Here is a 25,978-nt window from a genome sequence, read left to right as displayed (position 1 = left end):
AAATGCACAAAGAAGCACGATAACTTACCCATGTTATTTATCAAGATAAGTTGTTACAAAACTTTTTATTACAGAAATCTCACACACATACAAAAGTAAAGAGAAAACGTAGTGAACCTCCACGTGTCCATCACCAAGTTTTGGGATGTTCGTTATTTCAGTCTTGTTTCATTTACTTCTCATTATCTTTACAAAAAAAAAAAAAAAAAGCTCTGGAAACTGTGTCATCTCACCTGTCAGTGTCAATTCTCGAGCACAAGTCTCTCTGCTGAAGGTTCCTGACCCGTGGTGGGGGGACACCTAAGGTGAGCCGGATGCTTATTCATGGACTTCCACGGAAGGCTCTATCGCAGAAGGCTCGCACATTTTCACGAGCATGCTCCAGTCTTCTTGGGGCCACAGCCTTCTCCCCAGACCGCATTCTGAGGTGGTAATTCCCAGTGGATACAGTTCTGTGCCCTCCACACATGCTTTCCGTGACAGCAACAGTGGGCCTCAGAATGCTAAGCATGCCCACTTGCTATGAAACCATCATTTTCAGGAGCCATGCTTGTCCAAATTACAGCAAGGGCTAAGGTCTTCTGAAACCATCCCTAACTGCCCCCCAGAGACCGCGCTCTTCTGTTCAAAGCAAGCAGGCAGAGGCTTGGGGAGGGCATTCCCCTCCCACTGAGGTGGGCCACGTAGTAGAGAGCAACGCTCTACAGAACACGCCACTCTGCACTGGGGCTTGGCAGAGGGGGAGTCAGGGAGTCATCGGCCTTGACTGAAGGTCCAGGTAGAGGGAGGAGGCTCTCTGCTCCCTCTCCTTCTGTACTGGGTGCTTTGTAATGAATCCTGCCCCGGGATGCTCAGGGTGGGTAGTATGCCCATCATGTGTGGCATGGATCCAGACCCTGGATTTCCGTGAGTCCTCGAGGAAGGGCATGTTGAAAAAAGAGAGCCTCTGTGGTGGTAAAGTCTTCATGTAAAACCCCATGGGTTTATGTCAAGTCTTCTAAGAACAGAGCATGGGGCAGGCTGTAGACGGTGGTGTGGCTCTGCATCTTATGTAATGAATCAGTTGGTACCTGCTAGTCACAATGCCTAAAATTCTGTCCAAACCCAAGTGTGTTTAGTCAACAGCAATGGGGTTTGATTCTCCTTTTGTGTCCCCCAGCTTACCAAGTACCCCGTACTCTTTAAATCATGCCTCTCCTGGTGTTTCTGAAATTGGACATCAGTGTTCCTCTACCTCTGATCGTTTATTCTCTATCTCCATGTCTGCCCTTCTCAAGGGATACTTCTCAAAGCTTGGCTCCCTACATGGTTTTGCCACCAGATTTTCCCCTCATTTCTCTTTAAATGTTTTCCTCTGATGCTATAAATGATCCCTACTTCTCCAGCTTCCTTGAAAACTCTGCCTTTTCTATCTTTCCATCCTGGAGCCCCCCTTAAACTCCCAAACTATAAGCATCGTTTATGCATACGCATATATAATGATGCTTATATGTATAAGCATTGTCTACAGCCAGAAGTCCCTCTTAGCTCTTGAACTTCAAATCCAACCCCCAGAATAAACCTCCTCCTCAAACTTTCTTTCTAATTTCTGTTAAAGAGTGCCCTGTTCTCTCGTCCAGAGCCTCAACATCTTGGATCACTGTCACTCCCTCTTCCTGCCTCCTGTCCCAAGCCCATTCTCGAACATTCTCCTTGGGGTGCACAGCCTGTGAAGGCGCAGGTGGGGGAATACAAAACTGCTCTTAGCAACTTAAGTTTCTGTTCCACTGCTCACTCTGAATGACACAATCAGGGAAGTTTCTCCAAAATAGCAGGGAGCACCCCACCACTTCCAAGCCAAGACTACTCTTCCAGAGAGACCCTTTGAATTGGCATTCAATGCTCTTGCCACTTTCTCTCCCATCTTAGTTACTTATCTATTCCATCAAAGTATCCCATGATAACCCTGCCACAAAGATATTGTGCAATAAATTTTCTTCACTGAAAGGTGTGCCCTTCTGGTCTAAATCTGATTCGTTTTGAAAATCCCAATCCTCACCAGGAGCATCCTTGACAATCCCAGCTTACAGGAATCTCCTTTTCCATGTGGAGGCAAGAGAACATTCGTCATTTATGTGATTGATCTGACACTTGTCACCGGCTGCCCTGTTTTGTCATCTCTCTTGAAATGTATTGTTAAAGTTCCATGTATGCTCTCTTCTCACACAGAGCACATCCTGAGTTGCTTAGATTTCCTATGGCTCCGCATGCATTGCACAATGCCTGCAAGCAACTGGCACTTAATAAATGCTTTGACTGACTGATGTGCACCTGCCTTTCTCTAGGATTCTTCCTGCCAATCTGTCCTTTACATTATTTTGAATCCTCTAACCGTCCAAGGGATAAACAGAGCCTTCCCTGGAACTCCACCCATCTATCCCAATTTCCATTCATCCCAGAGGCTCCAAACTGTAATATCTGTCATCACACTGAATGCCAACATAGGCCACCAAAATGACATGCATGTTCGACTATACATGTGTGTTTACTGGGGTCTATGTGTAAATAAGTCATTAGGCATTGATTCTAGCACTATAGTCTGTATGGTCTCAGATGAATTAATTCACTGCCTTATACCTCATCTACATCATGCAGTTTTGCTTTTACTGGACACATTTTCAGTGACCTTCTAGCTCCCAAATATCTAAGCTTTTATGATATCTGGGTATAGGTAATGTTTATTGAGCACTAACCTGTGTTAGCACTTATTGTACTAAACCCTCATAACAATCCCATAAGGCAGGTCCTTTAATTATCCCCATTTTTAAGATGAGAAAACCGAGAACTAGACAGGTTAAGTAATTTGCTTCCAGGTATGGAGTTGGTAAGCATCAGAGCTGGGGTCTGAACACAGGAACAAGGCAACAGAGCCAGGAAAGAGCAGAGTCAGCATTTCAACCCAGCCGTTTTGAATCCCAACTTTTCCACAGTGGAGGACATTTAATTAAATGAAGTCCAAATTAGCAATTATTTAAGATGACTTGAAAATATTTTTAGCCAGAAGGAGTGGGGCAGGGCTTTCTTAATTCCCCGAGGAGCTGGCTTTCGTTTGCAAAGCTACCTTCTGCTGCTGAAAATAGATAATTGCACAATATTCCAGATTGTCAAGTGAAGGCTTGCTTCCTCTGGCTGTTAGCCTTTGAATTGGACTACAGTATGAGTTCCAAAGAATCCATACAATCCCCATAAACAAAGTGATGCTGTAAAACGTATATTTGAATTTTTTCATGGGCTCAGATTAGAGGATCTTTTGCCAGCATTCTGGATCTATCTCGAGCGGGACTGACAAAAGCCATTTTTAGATGTTTCCAGAATCACTGTGGTTTGGTGCTCTAATGGTGTGAGCTTCAATATGGTGCTGGAGGCTATGCAAAGAATGCAGAGCTCTTCTATTCCTGCGCATGGTCTCACCCAGTCCTTCCCTGTAGAAAGCCCTTTCCACCACAGATAATCCTTACCGTGCACCGAGGATAAACATAACACAAATGAAGAAGAGAGACAATCTTCACAGAATGATAAATGTAAAATCAAATGTAATGACTGTATTCTTTAATTGCCATTTGTTTCCTGATGCCCAGCAATATCATGTATATTCAGTGAGCAGCAAGGAAGAAAATCATACCGGACATAAAATGGTCTAGCTGGAATTTTTTATATCTTTATTTCCCCACAAAATAAACATCTTTATACTCACAATATTTTGTGTGATGCAACTAAAATGTACTAACACTAAAAACTGTTCTTTAATCTAATGATAAATAACCACAAGTCCAGGGAATAATTAAGTATTCCAAAAAAGATCTAAGTCTGTGTTCACATCAGTAAAAGGATGGCAATTAAAGTAAGTGATGGCTATAATTACCCACACATAACTATATTTCAGCAAATGAACAAACAGATAATTATTTCTGGGAAGCAGAGGTAGCATGCAGATACTGGCATTCAAGAGAAATCATTTCCTAGAAAATAACACTTTCTGATTCAATTAGAATTCCAAGTTATTTTAAATATTTATTTCCATCTTGTGCCTTTATTTAGAAATCACATTGACTATATGTTGTGAATTAGGAATCAGGACTAGTAACCGCTTTCAGAATTATAATGATCATCTATATATCATGTACTGCACGTGTGTAATATTTGTCCAGTTTATATCATACCGACAAGGAGAAATTTTCTAACTCTGCACCCTGCACAGAATTCACTGATTCCTATGTAACATGCAACATTGTTCCACTTGGTAAGTGCTTACCAGTGACAAGTATCCAGGGCATTGTGCCAGATATTGTAGTGATTTGGGGAGGTTGCAGGAACCCAGACTTTCACGGTGTTTGCAAAAGTAGACCAATATAAACATGTCAAGTAGCTTTGAAGGACTGAAATCCCAATTGAAATAATTTTTTTTGTGCATGTAACTCCTGAGATTGCCAAGTCATCATCAATTAATGACAATACAGACCTTGCTTTATTTTAAAATCTGGTCCCTATAAGATTTAAGGGGTAATGTATATACCTGTGTTCTAGGGCTCAAACATTTATTACATGCTGATGTTTAGAAGCCTGAGAGTCTTAAATATTTAATTTGATATTATTAATTTTAGGCAGTATATTCCACAGAAATTTCCAGTTTGGTCTAGAGGTTTTTTTTTTTTTCTTTTGGTTTGTTTGCTCCATGGGTTTTTGTTTTTACTTTGATTTTTAGAGTAAAACTCACAGTTTTTTTGTATTAGGCTTTTCCAGGACCGCTGCCCAAGCCATAGCTTTTGGCTTTTGAGTCAAGACACAGACAAATTAAGTAATTTGGTGACAGGAAGTTTTTCTTTTCTTTTTCTTTATGGTAGGATAAATGTCATCCAAAGTGAGGTAGGGAGAAGCATGGGCTGAAATTTTAGCAAAAGTGAATGAGTATATGGTCATCTTTCTTAAATATTCGTGTATTCAGTTTTTATCATTTGAACATATTTTAAATTCCTTTTTTTTTTTTTTTGGTGGCGATCTTTAAATACTCCAAAATTGCAAGTAAAACAGGAATTAGTTACTTTCTTACTAGATATACGTAGCCCTTGTGAAATATACTTCTATCACATATTTGGTGGCTATTGCTGTCACTCAAATTCCATTTTTATTATTTTAGGACTACTTAATTTCAATATAAGGGTATATACAATGTTTTTGTAATCTTCACCTCCTCCCAAAGGGTTAGCATCAGAGATTTCAGAAACTAACCATCTTAAGAGAAAGACTGTATCTCTGTATTTCTAGCTAAACGGATACACATAAATCTGAACATCAAACATTAACATGGAGCGTTTTATAAAATGCCTATTTTAATCAAGGTGGAGTAATTCAGGGTGGGAAATCAGGAGATAATTTTGCTCTCCAACACACAGGGCTTGGTTATTGTCCAATAAGATGGAGTGTCATGCACTGAGCATGCTTAATGGCTAGCTGTAAGCTAAGCAGATCTGTACTTGCTGACATGGACATACACCACATGATATTCCTAAGGTGGGGAGAGGGCAGCAGAATAGTAAAACTACATGTATGTATAATTCAAACTTTATAAAAATAAAGCCAAACACATGATGTTTGTGTATATGTATATGTATATGTATATGTATATGATGTATGTATAATTCAAACTTTATAAAAATAAAGCCAAACACATAATAATTGTATGAAAACATAAAATTCAACACAGTGGAATGTTAAGACATATTTAGAGTATTTCTAGGTAATAGAATTGATAGTTTTTATTCTTTCTTTACTCTTCCCTGTATTTTCCAAAACATATAATTTTTATAACATGCATAAAATTATAAATGCCATCTGATTAATAATATATTGTTTTTTAAGCTGCAAAATTCAGTCAAGAGAAAATGTTAAGGAAAGCTGATGCTTTGGGGTCCTGAGAGCCTGTATCATTCTTGGCCGAACTTTTGTCTGCTTACAGCGGTAATACAATTTGTTAAGGGCAGTTTCTTTTTCTAAAAGTCTTTGTTGCTGGTAGAAAAATCCTTCTATATCTAACTGATGTTGCTCTCCACCCCACACACAAATGCACCAAAAAGCCTCTGTTTTGTGACCTGCATACTTTTTTTTTTTTTAAGATTTATTTATTTATTTTGGAGAGAGAGTGTATGTGTGCATGTGTGGGGGGAGGGGCAGAGGGAGGGAGAGAGAGAATCCCAGGCAGACTCCCCACTGAGTGTGGGGCCCCATGCAGGGCTCAATCTCACGACCCTGAGATCATGACCAGAGCTGAAATCAAGAGTCAGACGCTTGACCGACTGACCCACCCAGGCGCCCCGTGAGCTGCATACTTCTGATCATTATTTGTAATCCTTGCTTAATATGGTGGGGTAAGATTCGTAAACACATCTGGGTTTTTCTCCGTGTGTGTGATTCAAACAATCTTTTTTCTGAGTGCCAATAGAGAATTCCCACATTGTTCTGGTGACCTTCATGCTAAGCTTGAATAAACCCTGCCCTGACCAACTACCTGCCTCCATACCCGCCCTCCCCACCCCGGCCCCAGCGTAATGTATGACTTGGGACTGCAATGGTCCTGCCTGGTTTTCATCCTATACCCGCTCTCCTCCTGCTTCTGACGTCGGTGTGAGCACGTGTGGGTGAGCAATATGCTCAGCTGAGAAGCTATGGTGCCCAGCCTCCCTATGTTCCCTTGGACCTTGAGGGAAGCCTGAGATAGGGTGGGGACCAGCCACCATCCTGGATGCATACCATGGACTCTCCATTCCCCCTCCATTCCCCTTCCGTTCTCTCTCCCTCCTGTCTTTTCTCTCTGTTTTATCTTTTTGAGTTGTGGAACCGTAACTAGCACACGAGTCAAGAAACAGGAAGCTACTCAGAAGCCCCCATCATCCTCTTTTCCAGTCACCATGGGCTTTTCCTCCTCCAGGGAAATCCCTGTCCAGTCCTGGGCAGCAATCCCTTCCCAGCGTCCCTCTTTGCCGGAGCCCCTCCTTGTCGGTCAGTGTTGCCATTCTGCAGGTGTGTAGTAAGTAGTATCTCCTGTATTCTTTATGTGCATTTCTCTAATTCCCAATGAATGTGGACTGTTAAAAATGCTTACGTGCTTATTCATGTCCCCTGTCCAATTTCTTATTTGATAGTCTTTTGTTTTGTTTTTAAGTAAACGCCGAATATGACCCTTTGTTGGTTAAGTGGAAGTGAAAACACTTCCTCTAATTATTTTTTTTTCCTTTATGGTTAGTACTCTTTTGTGGCCTGTTTAAGAAGTCCTCCTTTCTTTTCCTATCTCTGAGGTTAAAAACAAAAATCCTATATTTTCGTTAACACATTTTATTATTTTACATTTGACACTTAGATCTATAACCTACCAGAAATCTCTTGTGTGTATAGCAAGAAGTAGGGGGTCAAGTTCATTTTTTTTCCTCACACGGATAGCAATTGATCATCCTTCCCCCAGTGCCCTGTAATGCCAAGTTTGTCATAAATTAAGTGGTTATTTATGCAAGCTGGGAAGGTTTTCTTTCTTTCCCCTTCTGTATTCCTTGACTCTGGAAGAGTTTATGTAACATTGGCATTTCTTCGTCCTTAAGATTTTGAGAAAACCTACTGGAAAAGTCATTTGGGCTTCCTCATAGAAAAGTATTCAATGACAACTTCGATTGATTTAATATTTATGTTACTATTTAGCTTTCCGATTTTTTGGTCCATTTTGGTTAGTTGTAGCTTTTTTTTTGAGAAATGTGTCTGTTCATCTAAATTCACAAATTTATTTTGACATAAACTGTTCATAATATACTCATTACTATTTTTCAAGGTCTGGAAGGTCTGGGGTGGGTCCCCTCTTCATCCCTAGAGTTGGCCATCTGTGCCACCTTCTTTATTTCTCTGCTATTCTTGCAAGAGAGTTTTCCATTTTATTCATGTTTCAAAAATAAATTGTTTTCAAAGAACCGACTTCTGGTTTTGCTATTTGTTATAAATTTCAGTAACTTATTTCTTACCTTTATTATATCTTTTCTTCCACTTCCTTGGTGTTTAATTATTGCTCTGTTTCTAACTTGCTTACATTTGAAAAACCGATCTTTGGCCTTCTTTTGCAATACAGATGTTAAAAGACATACATTTCCACTGATAAAGACATTAGCAGCATCCCGCAAGTTCTATTTTCATTGTCATTAGTTACAAAGTTCTGCTTTTTTGTGATTTCTTCCTGAATCTACTGATTCCTTGGAGATGTAATTTAGAACTCCCAGACATATGAGAATGGTTGTTTTTAATATTTTCATAGCATACCTTTCCTGGTTCTGTTCCTTCACATTTAAATTTTTAGCATCCTCACGTTTTACATGCTTTTCAGAAATCTTAGGCTTTAAAATATTTTATTAATGGATTTATCTTTAATGTGAATTCACACTAAATGAGTCTCTTAAAGGTTCATGGCATTCAAGCTTAGTTATTTTCAGAGGTGCTTTTATGCCTACCATCTACAACCTTTCTATTTGTTTTTGGTTTTTTTTTTAAGATTTTATTTATTTATTTGTCAGAGAGAGAGAGAGAGAGATCAAAACCACAGCAGGGGGAGAGGCAGAGGCAGAGGGAGAAGTAGGCTCCCAGCTCAGCAGGGAGCCCTATGCGGGACTTGATCTCAGCATCCCGGGATCACAACCTGAGCCCAAGGCAGATGTTTCACTGACTGAGCCACCCAGGCATCCCGTCTTGTTTTTCAGATCACTCCTGTTCACCTCTTTTTGGCCACCTTTTGGGTGGACTGACTTTTATTATTCTGTTTTACTCTATTAGTTTGGAAATCATATATTCCACTATTATTCCTTCAGTGGTTGCCTTTGAAATTACAGCCTGTGAGTCTGAGTTATCCGCGTGTGTTGGTAAACCCTGCTTCATGCTCTCCTGATTTCACTGGCTTCATTTACTGCTTGTTTTTCCTGCTTGGATCTCTGAGCATTCTGGGTCTGCCCCGCACTTACTTCTTCCATTTTTTTTTTTTTTTCTCTAAAACTGCCTTAACTCTTTTGCATCCTAAGAGAAGTTTTTTTTACTATTTATGAAAACCTAGATTGGCAGTTATTTGAGCACGTTAAATATGTTACTTCATTGTTTTTGAATTGTCTTTGAATTGCTGCTCCTTAGAATTTGTCTTTTTTTACTTCTGGCTGCTTTTAATATTCACTCTTAGTTACCAGGGTTTCACTATGAGATGCCTAGGGGCAGTTTTCTTTTTATTTATGCTAAGCAGGGTTTGGCTTTGTTTTAACAAAAGTCACATTTACAGACAGAAAGATGTACACGTGTATAAATTTCTAGGAACACAGGCATTTCCATTTGCAGATAACCGTTCAGGCCCCTCTGCAGTCTGCTACGGTCTGAATGTTTGCGTCCCCCGCACCCCCATTCATATGTTGGAATCCTAACCCCCAAGGTGATGGTCGTAGGACATTAGGTCTTGAGGGTGGAGCCCTCACGATTGTGGTCAGTGCCCTTAGGAGAGAGACCGGAGAGATGGCTTCTTCCTTCCAACCATGTGAGGACACAGCGGGAGACAGGCAACCTGCTGCTGGGAGGCGGGCCGACCTTGGAGCTGACCTTGATGGCACGGTGATCGTGGACATCCAGAACTGTGAGCAGAGTTTCCGCCACGTATAGGTCCCCCAGTCGAGGTATTTTGTTATAGCAGCCCGAATGCAGCGAGACAGCAGTCCATCCCCGGCCACACACCCAGCCTCGGGCAACCAAGCATCAATTTTCTGTGCCTATAGTTTGGCCTTTTCCAAAACATCATGTGCACGGAATGGTACTTGTAGTCTTTGATTCTTTTCTCACTTAGTGCAACGTGTTTGAGAGTCACCCATTTCGTTGCACGTAAGGGTAGTGCCCCCCTTTTATTTTTGCACCATTTATCCGTGTGCTAGTCAGCCTGTAAAATGGCCCCCAGGGAGGCCACTACGAGGCACTCACACCTCATATAACGCCCCCCGCCCCATTGAGTGGACTGGATGCATGACCAGCTCGCAAGGAACAGAATGTGGCAGAGGGGCTGGATGTCCCCTCCAGGACGGGCTACGTGAAGACCGTGGTTTCCATGCAGATGCTCTTGCTCGCTCTCTCATGGACTGCGTGCCCTGGGGGAAGCCAGCTGCCCTGGCGTGAGGCCACCCTTACGAAGAAGCCTGTGTGAGTGAGCTGGGAAGCGGATGAGGCCTGCCAGAAGCCACGGAAGTGACCTTGAAGTTGCACCATCTCTCCATCAAGCTTCAAGGGGACTCGAATTTTGGCCAACAGTTAGCTGACAGTTGCCTCACAAGGGACGTCGAAGCAAGGGCACTCAGCTCAGCCACAGCCAGACTCCTGACCCACAGAAGGTATGAAATGACAGCCTTCTATTGAATTAAGCCTCTAAGTTCTGGGGGCGGCGGGCGGGTGGCCGTAAATTTACGGAGCAGTAGATAACCAACGCGATCTGGTCACCGTTTTGGGTGATGATGAATGAGGGCACAATAGCATCTGCACACGGGTATCCATGCGGCACCGTCTTCCCTGTTGCCCGTGTAACCTCTCTCCTTTCTTCAGAATTCCAGTAACTCTCTCAACGCACCCTTCCTGCCCTAAACCGTGTTCCAGAACCCCCAATCTTCTCTGGCTTCTTTGTGTTTCATTCCGTAATTTTCTCAATTATCTTCCGCTTCCCCAGGTTTTTTTTTTTTTTTTAAATGACTGCGTCTAATTAACTTTAAACTCATCCCCTATTGTACTTAATTTTATGACTATTTCTCAATTTCAGAATTTCCATTTGACACGTTTTTATAGGTTCCCATTTCTGCTGATTCTCGTTCTTTCATCTCCTTGGGCACAGTAAACATACTTAGCCTAAAGTATGTGCTTTTGAACTCCAATCTTTTGGGCTCCCATGGATGTACTGCAATGGACTGCTATTTCTGCTTGTTAATTTTTAATCTTTTGATTGTTTTGTGTTGTCATGTGTCTGGTTTTTTGACTCTGCATTGATATTGTATTTGAAAAATGGTTTGTTACATCATTTTGAACCTTCTGATGCTGTAACTGTCCTTTGGGACATACACACACACATTTCCTCCCAGGTACTTGTGGGCCCTGTCAGTCCTGAAGGACGTCCATCCAACATCAGGGGTTGAGATGATTCACAGCTGAGCTGTGGTTTCTAGATCGCAAACATCCAGCCCGTAGGAGGGACACTTCAAGGCTCCGACCCATGGCCTTGGCAGACCCGGTCCCCACAGTCCAGGAGGCTGTCAGAAGTCCAGTCCAGCTTCGGAGCTGGCTTCTGTGAACTAGAAGAGTGCTCTGAATGTCCCTTGGAGAAAAGCCTAGAACGTAGGCTTCCTTGCTTGGTCCCCACTGCATTCCAAACCCCCTTCCTCAGTCTCTTCCTTGGATCTCATGGTCCTAATAGTTTTCTAGTGCCTTTAATCAGATTAAACAACAATGGAAGTTTTGGCCAGCTTTTCTGGATGTTCTCAAGAAACTCTTCCCAACAGCCACGGGCTGCTTTTATGTGTGAGAGAAATAAGTTATTTGTTTAAGCCACTATTAGATGATTTTTGGATACTCACAGTCTAACCAATTTCTAGATGATACATTCCTTGATACACTCCAATTAACTACTTAATGCCAGTTTGGTGTTTACCATAACTTCAATATTATTTTCCCTCACACTACTCAGGTATGAGAAGAAAAAGGTATTTTTTTAAATTAAAAATATTGTTAGAGCAACCCCATCTCCTCCTTGTGTTCTGCATTATCTCATTTTATATTGGTTCCCACATATCAAATAATCCACAACAATCTCTGAAAAGTCAACTAACACCAAATACAACTATAATTCTTTAACCTAACCAATAAAATGCTACAACATACCCTACAGTGAAGTTTATGATCTATGTTCCAATTTTTTAAGCCTACTTCATTTTTATGTTTCCAATCCATTCTCCCTAGAAAGTTGATAGAACTTAATACTTTCATCTGTTTACTTCTCAGTTTAAAAAGTACTTACCATTTGAGACGGAATTCCCATTTTCAGCAGTGATAGCACTCGAGAGTGAATTAGATAATTGAATTCCATGGTTATTTGCATTTCTATCTTGAGTCTCAGATGCAATTTCTGATCTACCAGCATAATCTCGGCCAGTTAGGTTCATGTTAGTCTCAAAACCTAAAATAAATTTTAGAAAGGATTATTCTTTTTGGATAAAATGTACCAAATAATTTAATAAAATAGTAGAAGAAAATAACAAAATTCATTAAATGAAACGTTACTTATATTTGAAATAGTAAATTAATAATCATCCTTAATTAAATTTATGGCCTACAAAATCTTCAGCGAATTTTGCCACAGCACTCTTAAACATAATGGGAAATATTAAGTGGTAATAATGAATTTCATAATTTCTTATTTTCAAACATATCTATACAGGATTTTTGATGTCAGAGTCTAATAACTTGCCACTAGATCACCATCTTGAGAACACTGTTTCCTAAAAAGCGCGGAAATAAATTCATGCTTCAAAAGTTTTCTCATTTATTAAATTAAGTGGGGCTGAGACAATCCTATAGGCTTGAAAAAAAATAAGAAATAGACTTACAGCATCATTACAAAATTTGTTATTATCCATTTAGGAGTATTAAACTTCAAAACCCTACTTCTGCATTCTCTACACTAACATTGCCTAATTGTTCAGTGCATGTCCCATGTTGAGTGCTCGGAGATCGACGAACACAGACGCCATCATCCAAATTATGTTGAAGAGCCAAATGAAGATTTTTTTTTTTAAACTATGTAGTAATAATAAAGTAAAATATAACAAATGCCAGGGTTTGGAGCAATGTCCGCTGCACTATCCTCAGGCAGCGTCTACAAATGACCAGAGGGTGCAAATCAAGCACAGTTGTCCCCCACGGCGGCAGGTGTGGCCCTCGCCACCCCTTCCCTCTCCTCTCTTGGAGTCAGGGTCCCTCTCTCGGGCTGGTCAGGTATGCCCGGGATTGGCTCTTGCTTCCCAGGGATGTTCTGGAGGATTTTTCTTCAATACGGAGGATGTGCATGCTTCTTCTGCTCTTTGTTGGTACACAGTAGATTCTGACTGCCTTTAGGTAGGCCTTTCTGAAGTTTTAGGCTAACAGATGATTCAAAAGGGATAAAAGGCATAATTCGCTGTATTATACTTTACATGTGGCAGAACAGTTTATCTCCAGGGATCCCAAAGGATGGAGGGAGGGGGGAGGGGGGAAGGAGGAGATGGAGGGAGGGAGGAAGCAGGAGGGAAGGATGGATGGAGGGAGGGGGAGAGGAAGCACAGGGGGAGGAGGCCAGCCCTCCCAAGCTTGTCTCTCGAGGCTGGTCCTGACACGATCCTGTCTAGCTCTTGCCTCTAGACACAGTCTCCTCCTGCCCTTGAGCCTTACACTCAATCAGCACTACAGGCAACGGGCATGTGTCCAGATGCTCCATACGGACCCGTGTTTCCCTGCTTTGCTGTATGCACTCCCACCAGCTGGAGTGACCCTGTGCTCACCAGCGGGGCTCGTGGTCAGATGAGCCACAGGGACCCGTCACTTACGCCCAGAGAGGAGCCATGTCTGCCCCACAGGAAGGGGTGCTGCTATCTAGGGCAGGAGGGGCTGGATGGGTAGAATGGAGGCAAAATGGACAGGGCTTTGAAAACCAGGTGGGGGCGCTGAGACTTCAGCGACCCAGGAGCCACCGCAGCTCCTGGCTCCCTGCACTTACAAACAAGCGGAAAAGCTTTGGCTCAGCCAGTGTGCGTAGGAACAGTGATGAACCGGAGGACAGGTGATCGGAAGGAGCCATCTGAGTTCTCGACAAGGAGCAACACTGAGCAGGCGGGCGCTGAAAGACTACGTATTTCTTTCGGTCGACTCTAGTCTGCCTTTCAAAGAAATCTGAAAGTAACACAGGGTTGGCTTTAAAGCTGTCTCAAGACACAGATACTGCCTCTCTTCGAGCTATTTTTCTCGCTCTTTAGTTTAGTCGTTTATTGAATGCCTACAATGTGTTTGCACTCTTCAGGTTATCCAAGTGCAGTAATGACCATGACAGACTGACGGCCATCGCGCAAGGAGCTGAGGTTCTGTCCTTGGCGCAAAGGGACCTTACCCAAGGCTGGGAACCTGGGTGTCCCTCACTGGGTAAATGGGGACGGTCCTCTTACCTCTGGCGGGACAAAACTCAATCCTCTGACACACTGTGTAGACTCTTGGTATAAACAAGAGGCTAGCTTCCTTCCTAACCAATTTCCAGCTCCTAAACAACTCATATATTTAAAGTCAAAACCTCCAATTTTGCTATTAAGGTTTTAAAAATATTTCCAATCAGCAGGTTACACTGTAGCCAAGGACTGTTTTTAAATGTGTCATATGAGTTAGGCTGTGATTCTTACATTATCTACTAAAATCTTCTTTATATTTTTATCTTAAAAGCACAGGTCTTCTCAGGGATGGCTCTGGATTGGAATATGGAAAGAAGTCCTTCTTCAAATAAAACGTAAGAACTGATGGCCAATCTAATGATATTCATTCACCTTGTTCTGATGATAATTACCATCTCCTGAGTGTTTATGACCCGCCAATCCCCCAGAACATCTGATTTTGCTCTGGTTTTCATACTTCTGAAGAGCTGTCCCTTTCTCACCCATTTTCGAGGTCAGGTCACTGAGGCTTGGGGAGGTTAACCTATGTGCAAACATTTCATAATCAGCCAGTGGTTGCAGCCGGGTTCAGACCAAGGCAACATCCACCCACACTCATTCCTACACTTGGCCCGTCTGCGTAAAGTCTTCCGTCATTTCATTTGCTGATCTAAAGGATAATGCAGCTGCTTTTCCGTGGCTTTACTGGATCACCAAGCCTCAGTGGTAACGAACTGGGGACCAGAGGTCGGACATTGTACTCTAGCCACTCAGCTAGAGCTGCAACATCAATAGAGACGTCTCTGCTTTAGGGTTCTCCTTACTCACGAATGTTAATTGTAGGGATGGCTCTTGGCTTCCTAAATTCTGGTCAGCCTCTGCTCATAAACAGCCTGGCTCCAAGTGAAATCCAAACACGCCAGAGCGCCTGTGCCCCGACTTGTTAATGCCTCAGTTCAGCCACAACAAGGAGCGAATGCAGAAACCCTCCACAGTTTGATTTTGCTCTAAAGGGTCAGGTTAGCCCATGAGCAGGTGCGATGTTCCTCACTGAGCGTGCCCATGACCCTGGACTCGGGCACTGAAGGAATTCCAACTGTAAAAAATCCGGAGGACGCTGGTATTGAGTTGGAGGCAGTCTTAGTTATAACAGCACATACACAAGATGTGTACTTCATGGAGAGTCCTACAGGGAATGATCCAGAGCAAACAAAGTCGTGAGGCCTCTTCATGTCTCCAAGCAGTGGCCATGGAATTTTGAGGGGGAAGAAAAGTCCATCACAGTCACACCAAAGGACAGTATTTGAGACTCTGAGTGAATCTAAACAAACAAGTAGAGGAGTGTGTGCCGTGAAATCCTATAGGAAGACTGAAGGCATGTCTGAGTCACTTTGTATCTCTGCATCTTGTGTAATCAGTGGTTTGTGGAGTTCAGTGGCATCCTTCGCTTGGGTGCTCCACAACACGAGTCGATCTGAATACCTGTGCTGTCTTCTCTCAGCCTGTAAACAGGATTTCTCTGTGACCCCTGCCCGGTGCTGTTTGTACAGGTACGGGAGGAATGAATCACCCTGGGATCTGACTCAAAGATAAAGCCTTGGCCTTTACCCTAGGGTATGATTGTTAAATACAAGTATGCACTGTGGACACAGTTAGGTTGAATCTTAATCTACTGGGAGAGTTCTAACAAATCTCTAAATGCGAATACAAACAGAATTTCAGCTTTGGTGTGTTCTTTTTTTTTTTTAATATATAACTAAAATATCACACTGGGTGGGTGTGATCCTTTAAAAACTGGTTTTCAATAGAAGGTGATATTGCCCCCCCCGCCCGGGGCGGAGGACATTTGGCCCTGTCTGGAGCTGTTGCTAGTCCTCACCCGGGAGGAGGGGGTTGCTACTGGTATCTAGTGGGTAGAGGTCGAGGTGCTGTGAGGCCCCAGCAATGTGCAGCCAGACCCCGTGATGCGGAATCCCTGCCCAGGATGCCAATGACGCTGAGGCTGAGAAATCTTGTCTTAAAACCTAAGTCAGATCATGTCATGTGCCCACTCAAGTCTCTCCACTGGTTTCTATTTCATTTGCATTGAGACCCAGAGGCGTCCCGGGGCTGAGCCCTTCCATCACCTGATACTCTGCTTGCCTTGGACCTCATTTCCAACTTCCCCCTTGCCACGTGTGTCTGACAGCCCTCCACGAACGCAACCCACTCTCCAGAGAGAGCCCGGAGCTCTGCGTGTTGCTCAGGCTCTGCTCAAATCAGACCACCTTCTAGAGGACAGCACCTCTCTCTGCTGCAGCTCAATTTCTGTCCCCACTCCCTGCTTTAGTTTCCTATGTGGTCCTTCTGACTGCGGACATGTCACGTCCCCATCGTCTGTTTTCTCCGCGCCCCTTCCGGAGTGCGGGCTCAATCAGCGCAAGGGCCACGTGGGAGCTTAGAAAGGTGCCTGCACACAGTAGGCGCTCCAGAACATCTTTGTTGAAAGAAAGGGAAAACAGAATAAATAGTAAACGAATCATCACAACCAAATTGCTATAGAAATTCTTGTTTCCTACCAGGAAACTACATGTTTTGCAATTAAAATAGTTGACAAATTTACTTAACTGAAGAATCCATGTGAATGATTATGGAAAAATCTCAGTAACCATTTCTCCTCATTCACAGGAGATTACTGGAAACATGAAAGGACTTCCACTGCTAACATACCTTTGTGTTTCTAATCTCTACTTACTTAAAATTATAAGGTAAGGAAAACTTTACATTGTGCGAGGTGAAAATTTCCTACATATTCAAAGGGCCAGAGCTGTTTGCTTTCCACCGGAGTGTTAACATGAGGGGAACAAAGGGCTTTGGGATATTTGAAATCTATTCCTGACCCACAGTGTGCATTCAGGTTTTCACTGTTGTGCTACCAATTATCACTGATAAATATTTCCTCCTTGTCCCACCGATATGCAAGGTTCATGCATGCTCAGTTTTTAAAAATCTTACTGTACATGGCTTTGTGACCTCTAATCTCAGAAAACTGCAATCAGTTTGACAAGTCTTGGCTCCGGCATCTTGGTGCCTAGAGATGGGCAGAGGTGGGTTGACCAGGAGCCTATGGAGTGATGGTCGCGGACCCCACCCTCACTTGCCAAGGCCACATCCAAGGCCCAAGTGCCAGTCAGTCAATGCTTACAGAAGACAGCTTCAGTCAATGTGTGCTTTGCTCATTTCCTCATCTTAAATAACTGCTCCATTCACTCCCTAAATGTTTGTCATTTTTATTCTTTTTCTTAGACACCCCACACCTGCCCCCATGGTATAAGCTCCAATGTTTGGAGAAAAACGCTGGTCTGGAAAGCCTTTCTGCTCAGAGAGGAGAGGGGAGGAGAGGAGGGGAGGGGAGAGGAGAGGGGAGGGGAGTCTGGCACGGCCCGCTCTGCCCTGGGAAGCCGGCATGTCTGCAGCTTATGCACCATCACCAGAGCGGTGGCCAGCCACTACTTAGGTAAGGGCATAACATAAAGACTGCATTTTTAGAAATGCTATTACTCTAGCAAAAATGTGTCCAGCTGGATGAGGCTGGAGGAGAGATCAGAGACAGGAACAGGGAGCATTTAGACTCGGGCAGAGGCAGGCCTGGGTGGTCAGGGAGGTGTGCGTTACAGGTCTCCTGAAGCTGAGGGACTGGAGTAAGTCAGCACCAGCGAGGTGCCTGGACACAGGACAAGTTTGGGGCTGTGCATGTTGACCTTCAAGTGACAGCCGCACGCCCAGGGGTGAAACGGAGTGGCAATTATTTGAGCCACAGTATTTACTAGGACCGAAAAGAAAGTGTGTGGGAGAGACTCAAGCAACTCCCTACAGTAGGGAGATCTCTTGCAGGGGAGAGGGGCAGTGGAAGGCGAGGCACAGTGATAGTGGACACAAACAGGCAGGTGTGGGCTCGGAATCGGGGTGGGGGGGGCAGCAGGGGAGAGGGAGGCTGACAGCAAAGCATGCCGAAGAAAGGTCGCAGAGAATGAGTAAGGAATGAGCAGCAGAGTGTTTCTTTAAGAAGAATGCTTAAACACATCATTTCTCTCTTGGTTACCTTAACTTGAGATAATTTTAGAGTGTATTTTGGAAACATGGGAGACAGGATCCAGGTTTCAGTAACGCAGGAGAAAAACAAACTATCGCTGTTTGACTGATTTAATACTGAGAGTGCTATGCAAGGCAGAAAAAATATGAAAATACATTTTAAACTCATTACTCATGCTGGCTCTAATTCATTCCGCAACTCTATAGGAAAATTCCTCTCCAGGAAGGCTACTGCATGGAGGGAATGCGCTTGTTTTTTCCTCTTTGGCATTAAGGAATGGTACAAACACTGAGAGACGTGGCCGGCATGGTCCTGCTACTTCTCAAGTTCTCGTTCCTGAAACTTGGGAGTTACAGCTATAGACCGTGCTTACAGATACACATAGATGGTGCGTAATTAAATTTGGATGGGGTCACTTAGGCCCCAGATCGGCAGCTCGTGTGTGAGTTACAAGGAACAATGTCTCTTACATCTCTGATTTTTCTAAAATCTTACACCATCGCACCTGAGGAAGAACTACAAATAAGGATTTAGCACCCCAAGTTGCCCTGCGTTCTGCTCTTAACAAGTCTAGGAAGTGAATTAAACTTTTTCTAGAACACACGCTAGCATAGCCCAAACATGGGGCCTACTGTCTCAGAGAAAGACAGACGTCAAGTGTAAGCATGCACCTAGACCTTGTCTGATCCTAACCTCAAATAAGCAGACAGACACCCCCCGCCCCGTGCAAGCTTGTGCCACAAGACGTGAGATAGGAGCAGACTGGGTCCCACTACGGTGTGTCCACTCACACCGAGGGGCGCACGCTGCGTCTAACTGACCCCAAGCCATGTGAATCGGACTTCATCGTCCCTTTGCTGATAGTTGCAGAAATATATCAAGAGCAGGCTTCAGTGTATAACAGTAAGGGGGGCCTGGGGACAGAGCACCAGGCTTCCGTGCGATCACCCTTAGGACACGGCCACATCCCACAGTCTGCTTGTATTTCTATAGGAACCCATTACTTAAGAAACAGAAAAAGCAGAGCACCCTAGCAATCACAAAGGATGGGTGGGTTGAGAAAACATAATTGCCCAAGGCTACTGACCTTAAAAGGCTAGCACCGGTCCCCAGCACACCTTCCTACTCTATAATGACCCTTCAGAAATCGCCACTCGGGAGTAGATCCAAATTCCTCCTGAGTTGTGTTTTAGGCATTCTTCTGCGGCAGGAAGTGCCACCAACACTTGTCTCCTGGGTTAAGTGGGGTAGAGTGGAAATGCTTCCTTGTCCCCTACTCCTAACTCCTGCTACCCACTCCCCTGCCAAGTGCAAGGAGAGGGTTTGCGCTAGAAACGCCAACTGAATCAGGAAATAGAGTGACATCTTCAACAACATATGTGCTGAGCAGGGGAAGAATGTATTGATAGTAAAGCTAAAAACTGACTGTCAGTATAAATAAGGTTTTTAGAACCCAAAAAATGCACAGAAAGTTATGTTGTGCCAATTTTCTTTTAAATTTAACTAACTGGATCCCTTTGTGCCCGTCTATTCTGTCCCTGCCATAATGGGAAACAAATCACGCCAATTCCCTCCCTCTCCGCGGACTCGGGTAGCTCGCCTCTCCTATAATTAGCTGGACATGCAACATCTAAACGCCGCGCTGGCCTGGCCCGGAGACCCATTGCTCACGTATAATTTCATAGGTCATGTGGTTATTTATATTGCTGTTATTTTTACATTTCCTGAGTGCCAGGTGGTAATGTAAATCCAGGAGCCGCGGAACGCAGAGCCTGCAAGGCAGCTCATCAGCCTGAGCAGCTTTCGTTTGGGTGAATGGGTCCTCCCCGCTTTCTCCAGAAAGCAAAAGTGAGGAGGATGACCTTCTGCTCTCTGATGGGGAAGGTGTGGTATTTGTGACACCTGCGAGGCGTCACAGATGGTAACCTAGTGATGCCCAGCATCTCAAGAGCAACACAGAGGAGCCCCCGTGGACCTCCACCAGCTCATGCATCCTTTCTTACGTAAATGACCACTACCCACCCGCCAGATCTTGGAGAGCCTAAAAGAGCATTTATTTATTTATTTTTCATGAGCATCATACTGAGTCCATTTTGTGTCTTGGCATTTGGTCACTTTTATATAGAGCTAGTAATTGAGTCCCTCTTGGATTTTTAATAGATGATTTGCTTTAAGAATAACTACTTTGGTCCTTAAGGAAAATATAATCTATGTTGCTCCATTTCAGGGATGTTAGCTTGCATTCAGCCTTGGCCACGATGCTCTAGTCCCTGCTGGCACCCCCGATCTCCTCTGCATACACCTTTAGCACAACTGGAGGCTTGCTGATTCACACACAGGTCCCACAGGACGAAAACTCTAGCTGTGAACACGAATTTCACTGGTGTGGTTGCAGCAGGTGAGAGAGAACCACTAAAATCATCAAAAGTTAAGAAAAAAATAACAGTGATGTATGCTGCGTCTTTTCAAAATCTTTGTTCAGGAGGAATCACAAAATGCACCCACCTCAAATACTAATAACCAGAAGGGCACAGGCGGGGCCCAACAGAAGAGGCACCAACCATATAGCTTAAGCCTGTTGTGTTAACATCTAACCGGGGAGAAACTGGACAAGCCTGGGGCCAGGACACCCAGGTGGGGGTGGGGGGTGTGCTCGGGACCCTGCAGGCCCCCAACAGTAGTCATGTCCAGCTCCTACGGAGACATTTCAATATTTTAACAACAATAGGGTGGTTCCCCGCTCATCTCTCGAGGAGCAACCCCACCTGATGGCATGCGCTGGCGCCGAGCCAGCAACTCTGAGGCCTTCAGTAATGAATTAAAAATATCCTTATAGGGGCGCCTGGGTGGCGCAGTCGGTTGAGCGTCTGACTCTCGGTTCCAGCTCAGGTCACGATCTCAGGGTCGTGGGATCGAGCCCCGCGTCAGGGTTCCTGCTCAGTGCGGGGTCTGCTTGTCTCTCTCCCTCTGCTCCTCCCTCCCCCAACTTGTGCTCCCTTTCTCTCTAAAAAATAAATAGATAAAACCCTTTTAAAAAACAAAATAAAAAAAAGAAGTATCTATATAGGTTTAAATTCTTGTCAAAATTCTTGATGAGCCACATGGACTGTGTTTTTGGTAGCTTCTGGGATTGCATCCTTTACCAAGCGCAGGCTGGTTGGTGCTACTAATTCCTTATGCGTCCAAATCATATGTGCATGTGAGGGCATTTCCCTTGAGCTGCCGCAGCAACATAACACAGCACTGACATCAGGTACTCGGAAGGGAGGAGCACCTGGGACCCCGTGCGCGAGGCTGAACCTGTGTCTCAAAAGGATGCTCATTTCATCCACTACCGAAGGAAGAAACCACCAAATGGCTAACCACCATACACCCCACAACTAAGCATCTCTCATTAATCATTGTGGGTTTTTTTGTAAAGATTTTATTTGTTTATTTGACAGACAGAGACACAGCGAGAGAGGGAACACAAGCAGGGGGAGTGGCAGAGGGAGAAGCAGGCTTCCCGCGGAGCAGGGAGCCCGATGCGGGGCTCGATCCCAGGACCCTGGGATCATGACCTGAGCCGAAGGCAGATGCTTAACGACGGAGCCACCCAGGCGCCCCTCATTAATCATTGTTAAAGTGTGTATGTTTCCATTTAAATGAATATAGAAAAATCAAAGAGAGACATCTGTCCTTTCCACGTACCCTAATGGAGTTACTCCAAAACACAACTTGATTATGTCACCACGCCTTGTGCAAAACCCTATAATCATAGTGCAGGATGGAGCACAGACTGGTCCCTAGCATGGGGGCCAGGGTCCTCCTGCCCTGGTTCTTTCTCTCCTCATGTTTGGTCTCAAATCCCACCTCCTAGACCAGTGTTCCAATGGATATATTTACAGGCTAGGAAATCAGTTTAGTGGGTCATGATAAGCATTTAAAGATGAAGAATAGAACCAAATGAATAAAAACACAGGATTTCACAAGCTTTGAGGGTAAGTAGTGTTTCGTGACACCCAAATCGTGTCTTCATGCAAACTGTCTCTCACCGCCTGGATACACTGGAGTTTTCATGTTTCCCTGCTGTGAGCTGCTTCTGAACAGACCCCACATTTTATTTTAAAAATCCATACCTCTTAGTACAAAATAGATCCTTGCTGCATTTTTAGAACAAAAAATGAGTGAAGCTTGCCCTTCTTACTTGATGATCCTTCCAAACCTCTTTGCAAACATCAGGCAAACAGCAGTACAAAATATTGGTAGTTGAACCGTCTTGCCTGGAGTTAAACTCTAATTTTTCTTAAGTCCTGAGAAGAACTGCATGTTTTGGGGCCATGTCATAGAATGATTTTATTATCTGGAGAGAAAAAAAAAAAAGGAACATTTCTCCTAAAATCGTTACGAAGCGTTCCTAGGATGGATTCAATCCTCACAGCAATGAAAATGCTCTCTGATTGGCAGCTGAACCACATTGCTGGGTCTTCTAATAGTCATCAGATCAGAAAGGCGTTTTTATGATCCCTCATCACCAAACATGAGCTCAGTGCCTCTGTCCCGCGTCGCTCCTCAGCCTCTGGAAATTAGACACAATTCCAAGGCTCCATAAGTGAACGAAGGAGACCCCCTCCCTGCACACTGCAACTACACCAGTGAATTAATGTTAACAATTGGAGTTTTACTGTCTTGTATGACACGCAGGTGATTCAATAAACCTCTAGTTGTGCTCTGGTGTATGCGGAGGAGATCAGGGGTGACCAGAAGGCACTAGAACAACATGGTAAGCCTGGAATGCAAGCTAATGTCCCTGAAATGGAGCAATGTAGATTATGTGTTTCGGGAGTTATTTTTAAAGTAACTTATCTATTCAAAAATCCAAGAAGGACTCTCTTACTAGCTATATAGAAAGGTAGTTAAATACCAAGAAAAGAAATAGAGTCAATCCAATTCTCATGAAAATAAAATACATAAATAAGTACCCTTTTGCTCTAGAGGATCTGGGGCTGGGCACTGGTTGTTTCCCTAAGAAAGGACATGCAAGTGGTTGGAAGTAGATGGGCGCCCCCCCCCTGCTTTAAGTCATGCGTTTGTACTTTGATGTGTCCCCTCCATCCTTTTTTTAAAAATTTTATTACGTTATGTTAGTCACCATACAGTACATCATTAGTTCTTGATGTAGTGATCCATGATTCATTGTTTGTGCATAACACCCGGTGCTCCATGCAGAACGTGCCCTCCTTAATACCCATCACCAGGCTAACCAGTCCCCCCTCCCCTCTAAAACCCTCAGTTTGTTTCTCGGAGTCCATAGTCTCTCATGGTTCGTCTCTCCCTCCGATTCCCCCTCTTCATTTTTCCCTCCCTTCTCCTAACGTCCTCCGTGCTGTTCCTTATGTTCCACAAATAAGTGAAACCATATGATAATTGACTTTCTCTGCTTGACTTATTTCACTTCGCATCATCTCCTCCAGTCCCATCCATGCTGATGTAAAAGTTGGGTATCCATCCTTTCTGATGGCTGAGTGATATTCCATTGTATCTATGGACCACACCTTCTTGATCCATTCGTCTGTTGAAGGGCATCTCGGCTCTTTCCACAGTTTGGCTGTTGTGGACCCTCCATCCTGCTGTGAAAACCAGCCTGGCCCCATCGGCTGGTCATCTCACCTGAGAACAGTTTAAGCAAATGTAGCTCCAGCAAACAGAGGTGACGTCAGAAGGTAATTTAATAGCTGGGAGCTCTGGTTCCCTTTTCAGTAACATGGAAATGCCTTTGTAGGGCTCATAGCTTTCCCCTGCTGCTTTGCCCACATCTTCTCTCTCAGACTTACTTCTTCGTGGATTGTCCATCTTTACACATCAGAGAATAATTAAACCAAAATCCCAGATGCGCACATTTGCCTGGGAAATACCCCCCTGTACCCAGTGTGTATATATGTCGGTTCTTTCATTCTTTAAAAGGAAATTTTCCTTTGAAAAATTAGGTTTGATGATGAGCCTAGAGTTTTGGGTGTGAAGAAGCTCTCTTGTAGATTTCTCAGCAATTCTGGGTAATGTACAAATTCTCAGACATCGAGGTACAGTGAGTGTTCCGATGTAAATCTGTGTAATGTCAGATCTAGCTCATGCCTGCCATTGTCTGGACCCTGCACTTTTTAGGACCTAGTCACCTGAGTGGGGAGCAAAAGGAACAAGGTTGTGTTCGCTGTCTTATTACGATTAACATAGGCCAGTAATTGCAAATGTGTGTGGGTACGAACGTTGCAGATTTCAAGGAGAAACGAGAAAAAGATGGAAGTAAAAGCCAGAATAGAAAACAAATCTGTGAAGCTTCCCACACAGTGGATGCTAGGTGACCGTTGCAGACTCATGGAACAGAGGGCCGGATAAAGTGATACTGGATAGAGCTAACTCTCAGGTAGTGTGAGCTTTTCTAGGCTAATCTGAGGATTAATCATAAAAATGATTCAAGTTGGCATAAAGGACCTGAACACTGGTAGGTAATTAAGAAATAGGTTTTCCTCTGCCAATACTCTTAAGGAGAAAGAGAACATGGCACCAATCCAGCCCATCTTTAGGAAAACTTTCCACGCACCATGTCGCTTTTAAGCATTTCTTCACAAAAGGAAGAAAACCCCAGGATGTTGTATTATGTAGCAATAATGAGATGCAGATTGTCAGGAAGGTCTTTATTAACTTGCTTAAGGAGAGCTGCTGAGTGCCTCACAAGATAAAGCACCCGGCTTCTCTTTGGAGCCCCCCGTGGGAGTTTAATTCACAATCCTGCATAGAGACCCACAATATACAATAGCTGCTTGCTTTAACGGGTTGATAGCATGAAAAATATTTACTGGTTATGAAAGATAATCCACTTCTGAAAAGACTGCCTCTTTTTTTTTCTTCTTCAGAATTCCAGGTACAATAGATTCTTCTCCCGCTGACAGCGCATCATAGAACATCCCAGTTGTGATGGTTTCTCGGCTGCATTTGGCTCATTTCAGAACTGATGAGCTATTTATGCAAGATACATATCTCTGGTAAGAGCGGCATGCTAGTGGCTATAGATTCACAGCTAATATGTTCAGGTAATTTCCCAATATAATTCACACGACTCAAAGGTTACTTTTTGATCAGGTTGATCTACATAGTTAATTGTCACCATCCTCTGCTTGGTTTTGCTCCTGGGTTTCAAAGGATAACAGAGCGGCATGGTCCAGTGGACATCCATGGTCATGAGACCTGTGGGCTGAATATTTTCCCAACAAGTCCTGCTTGAGGGGCAAGGACTGGAAGCCAGACAAGAGTATTTTGTCCAGACATGTTTCTATTACCTGCATCTCTGTTTCCGGATTGACATAATTCAGAAACTAATGAATTGCTACTGTTTGTTTTTGGTTTTCGTCTACAACGTCACCAAGAGGCGAATGATGGAGGCTTTTTCGAATGTCTTTATTCCATCCCAATCATGGGGGCTGTTGAAAATCACTGGAAAGACAGAGCATGCCCTCTTCCCATATCTTTCCCTGGTCATGAGTTTCCATTTAACTTCAGAAAGGGATGATTCTCTCAGAGAGACTGTAGCAGTTAAAATCTGTAACTGTTTGTGGGGACTGAGAATGGCCTCACGGAACAGAAATAAAAACTTCTCCCGAGTTTCGGAGAAAGGAGCCATGTCTGATTCCTCTCTCTGGGA

The 25,978-nt window shown here is 43.7% G+C and overlaps 1 protein-coding gene across 4 annotated transcripts in view; it reads right to left on the bottom strand.

Annotated features, from left to right (window-relative positions):
• The window catches only part of MYO16 (myosin XVI), a 593,786-nt gene that overhangs the window by 33,383 nt on the left and 534,425 nt on the right, over window positions 1–25,978 (bottom strand). For all 4 annotated transcript variants that reach the window (XM_073887420.1, XM_073887418.1, XM_073887419.1 and 1 more), the window contains exon 33: window positions 12,080–12,238. In XM_073887420.1, coding sequence (XP_073743521.1) covers window positions 12,080–12,238 — 159 coding nt within the window. The remainder of the gene's footprint in view (window positions 1–12,079; window positions 12,239–25,978) is intronic.

The sequence above is a fragment of the Callorhinus ursinus genome, unplaced genomic scaffold (genome assembly GCF_003265705.2).
Source record: "Callorhinus ursinus isolate GAN/ISIS: 27379988/994484 unplaced genomic scaffold, GSC_fseal_2.0 scaffold79, whole genome shotgun sequence".
NCBI lineage: Eukaryota > Metazoa > Chordata > Mammalia > Carnivora > Otariidae > Callorhinus > Callorhinus ursinus.
This window is presented reverse-complemented; position numbering and strand designations above follow the sequence as displayed.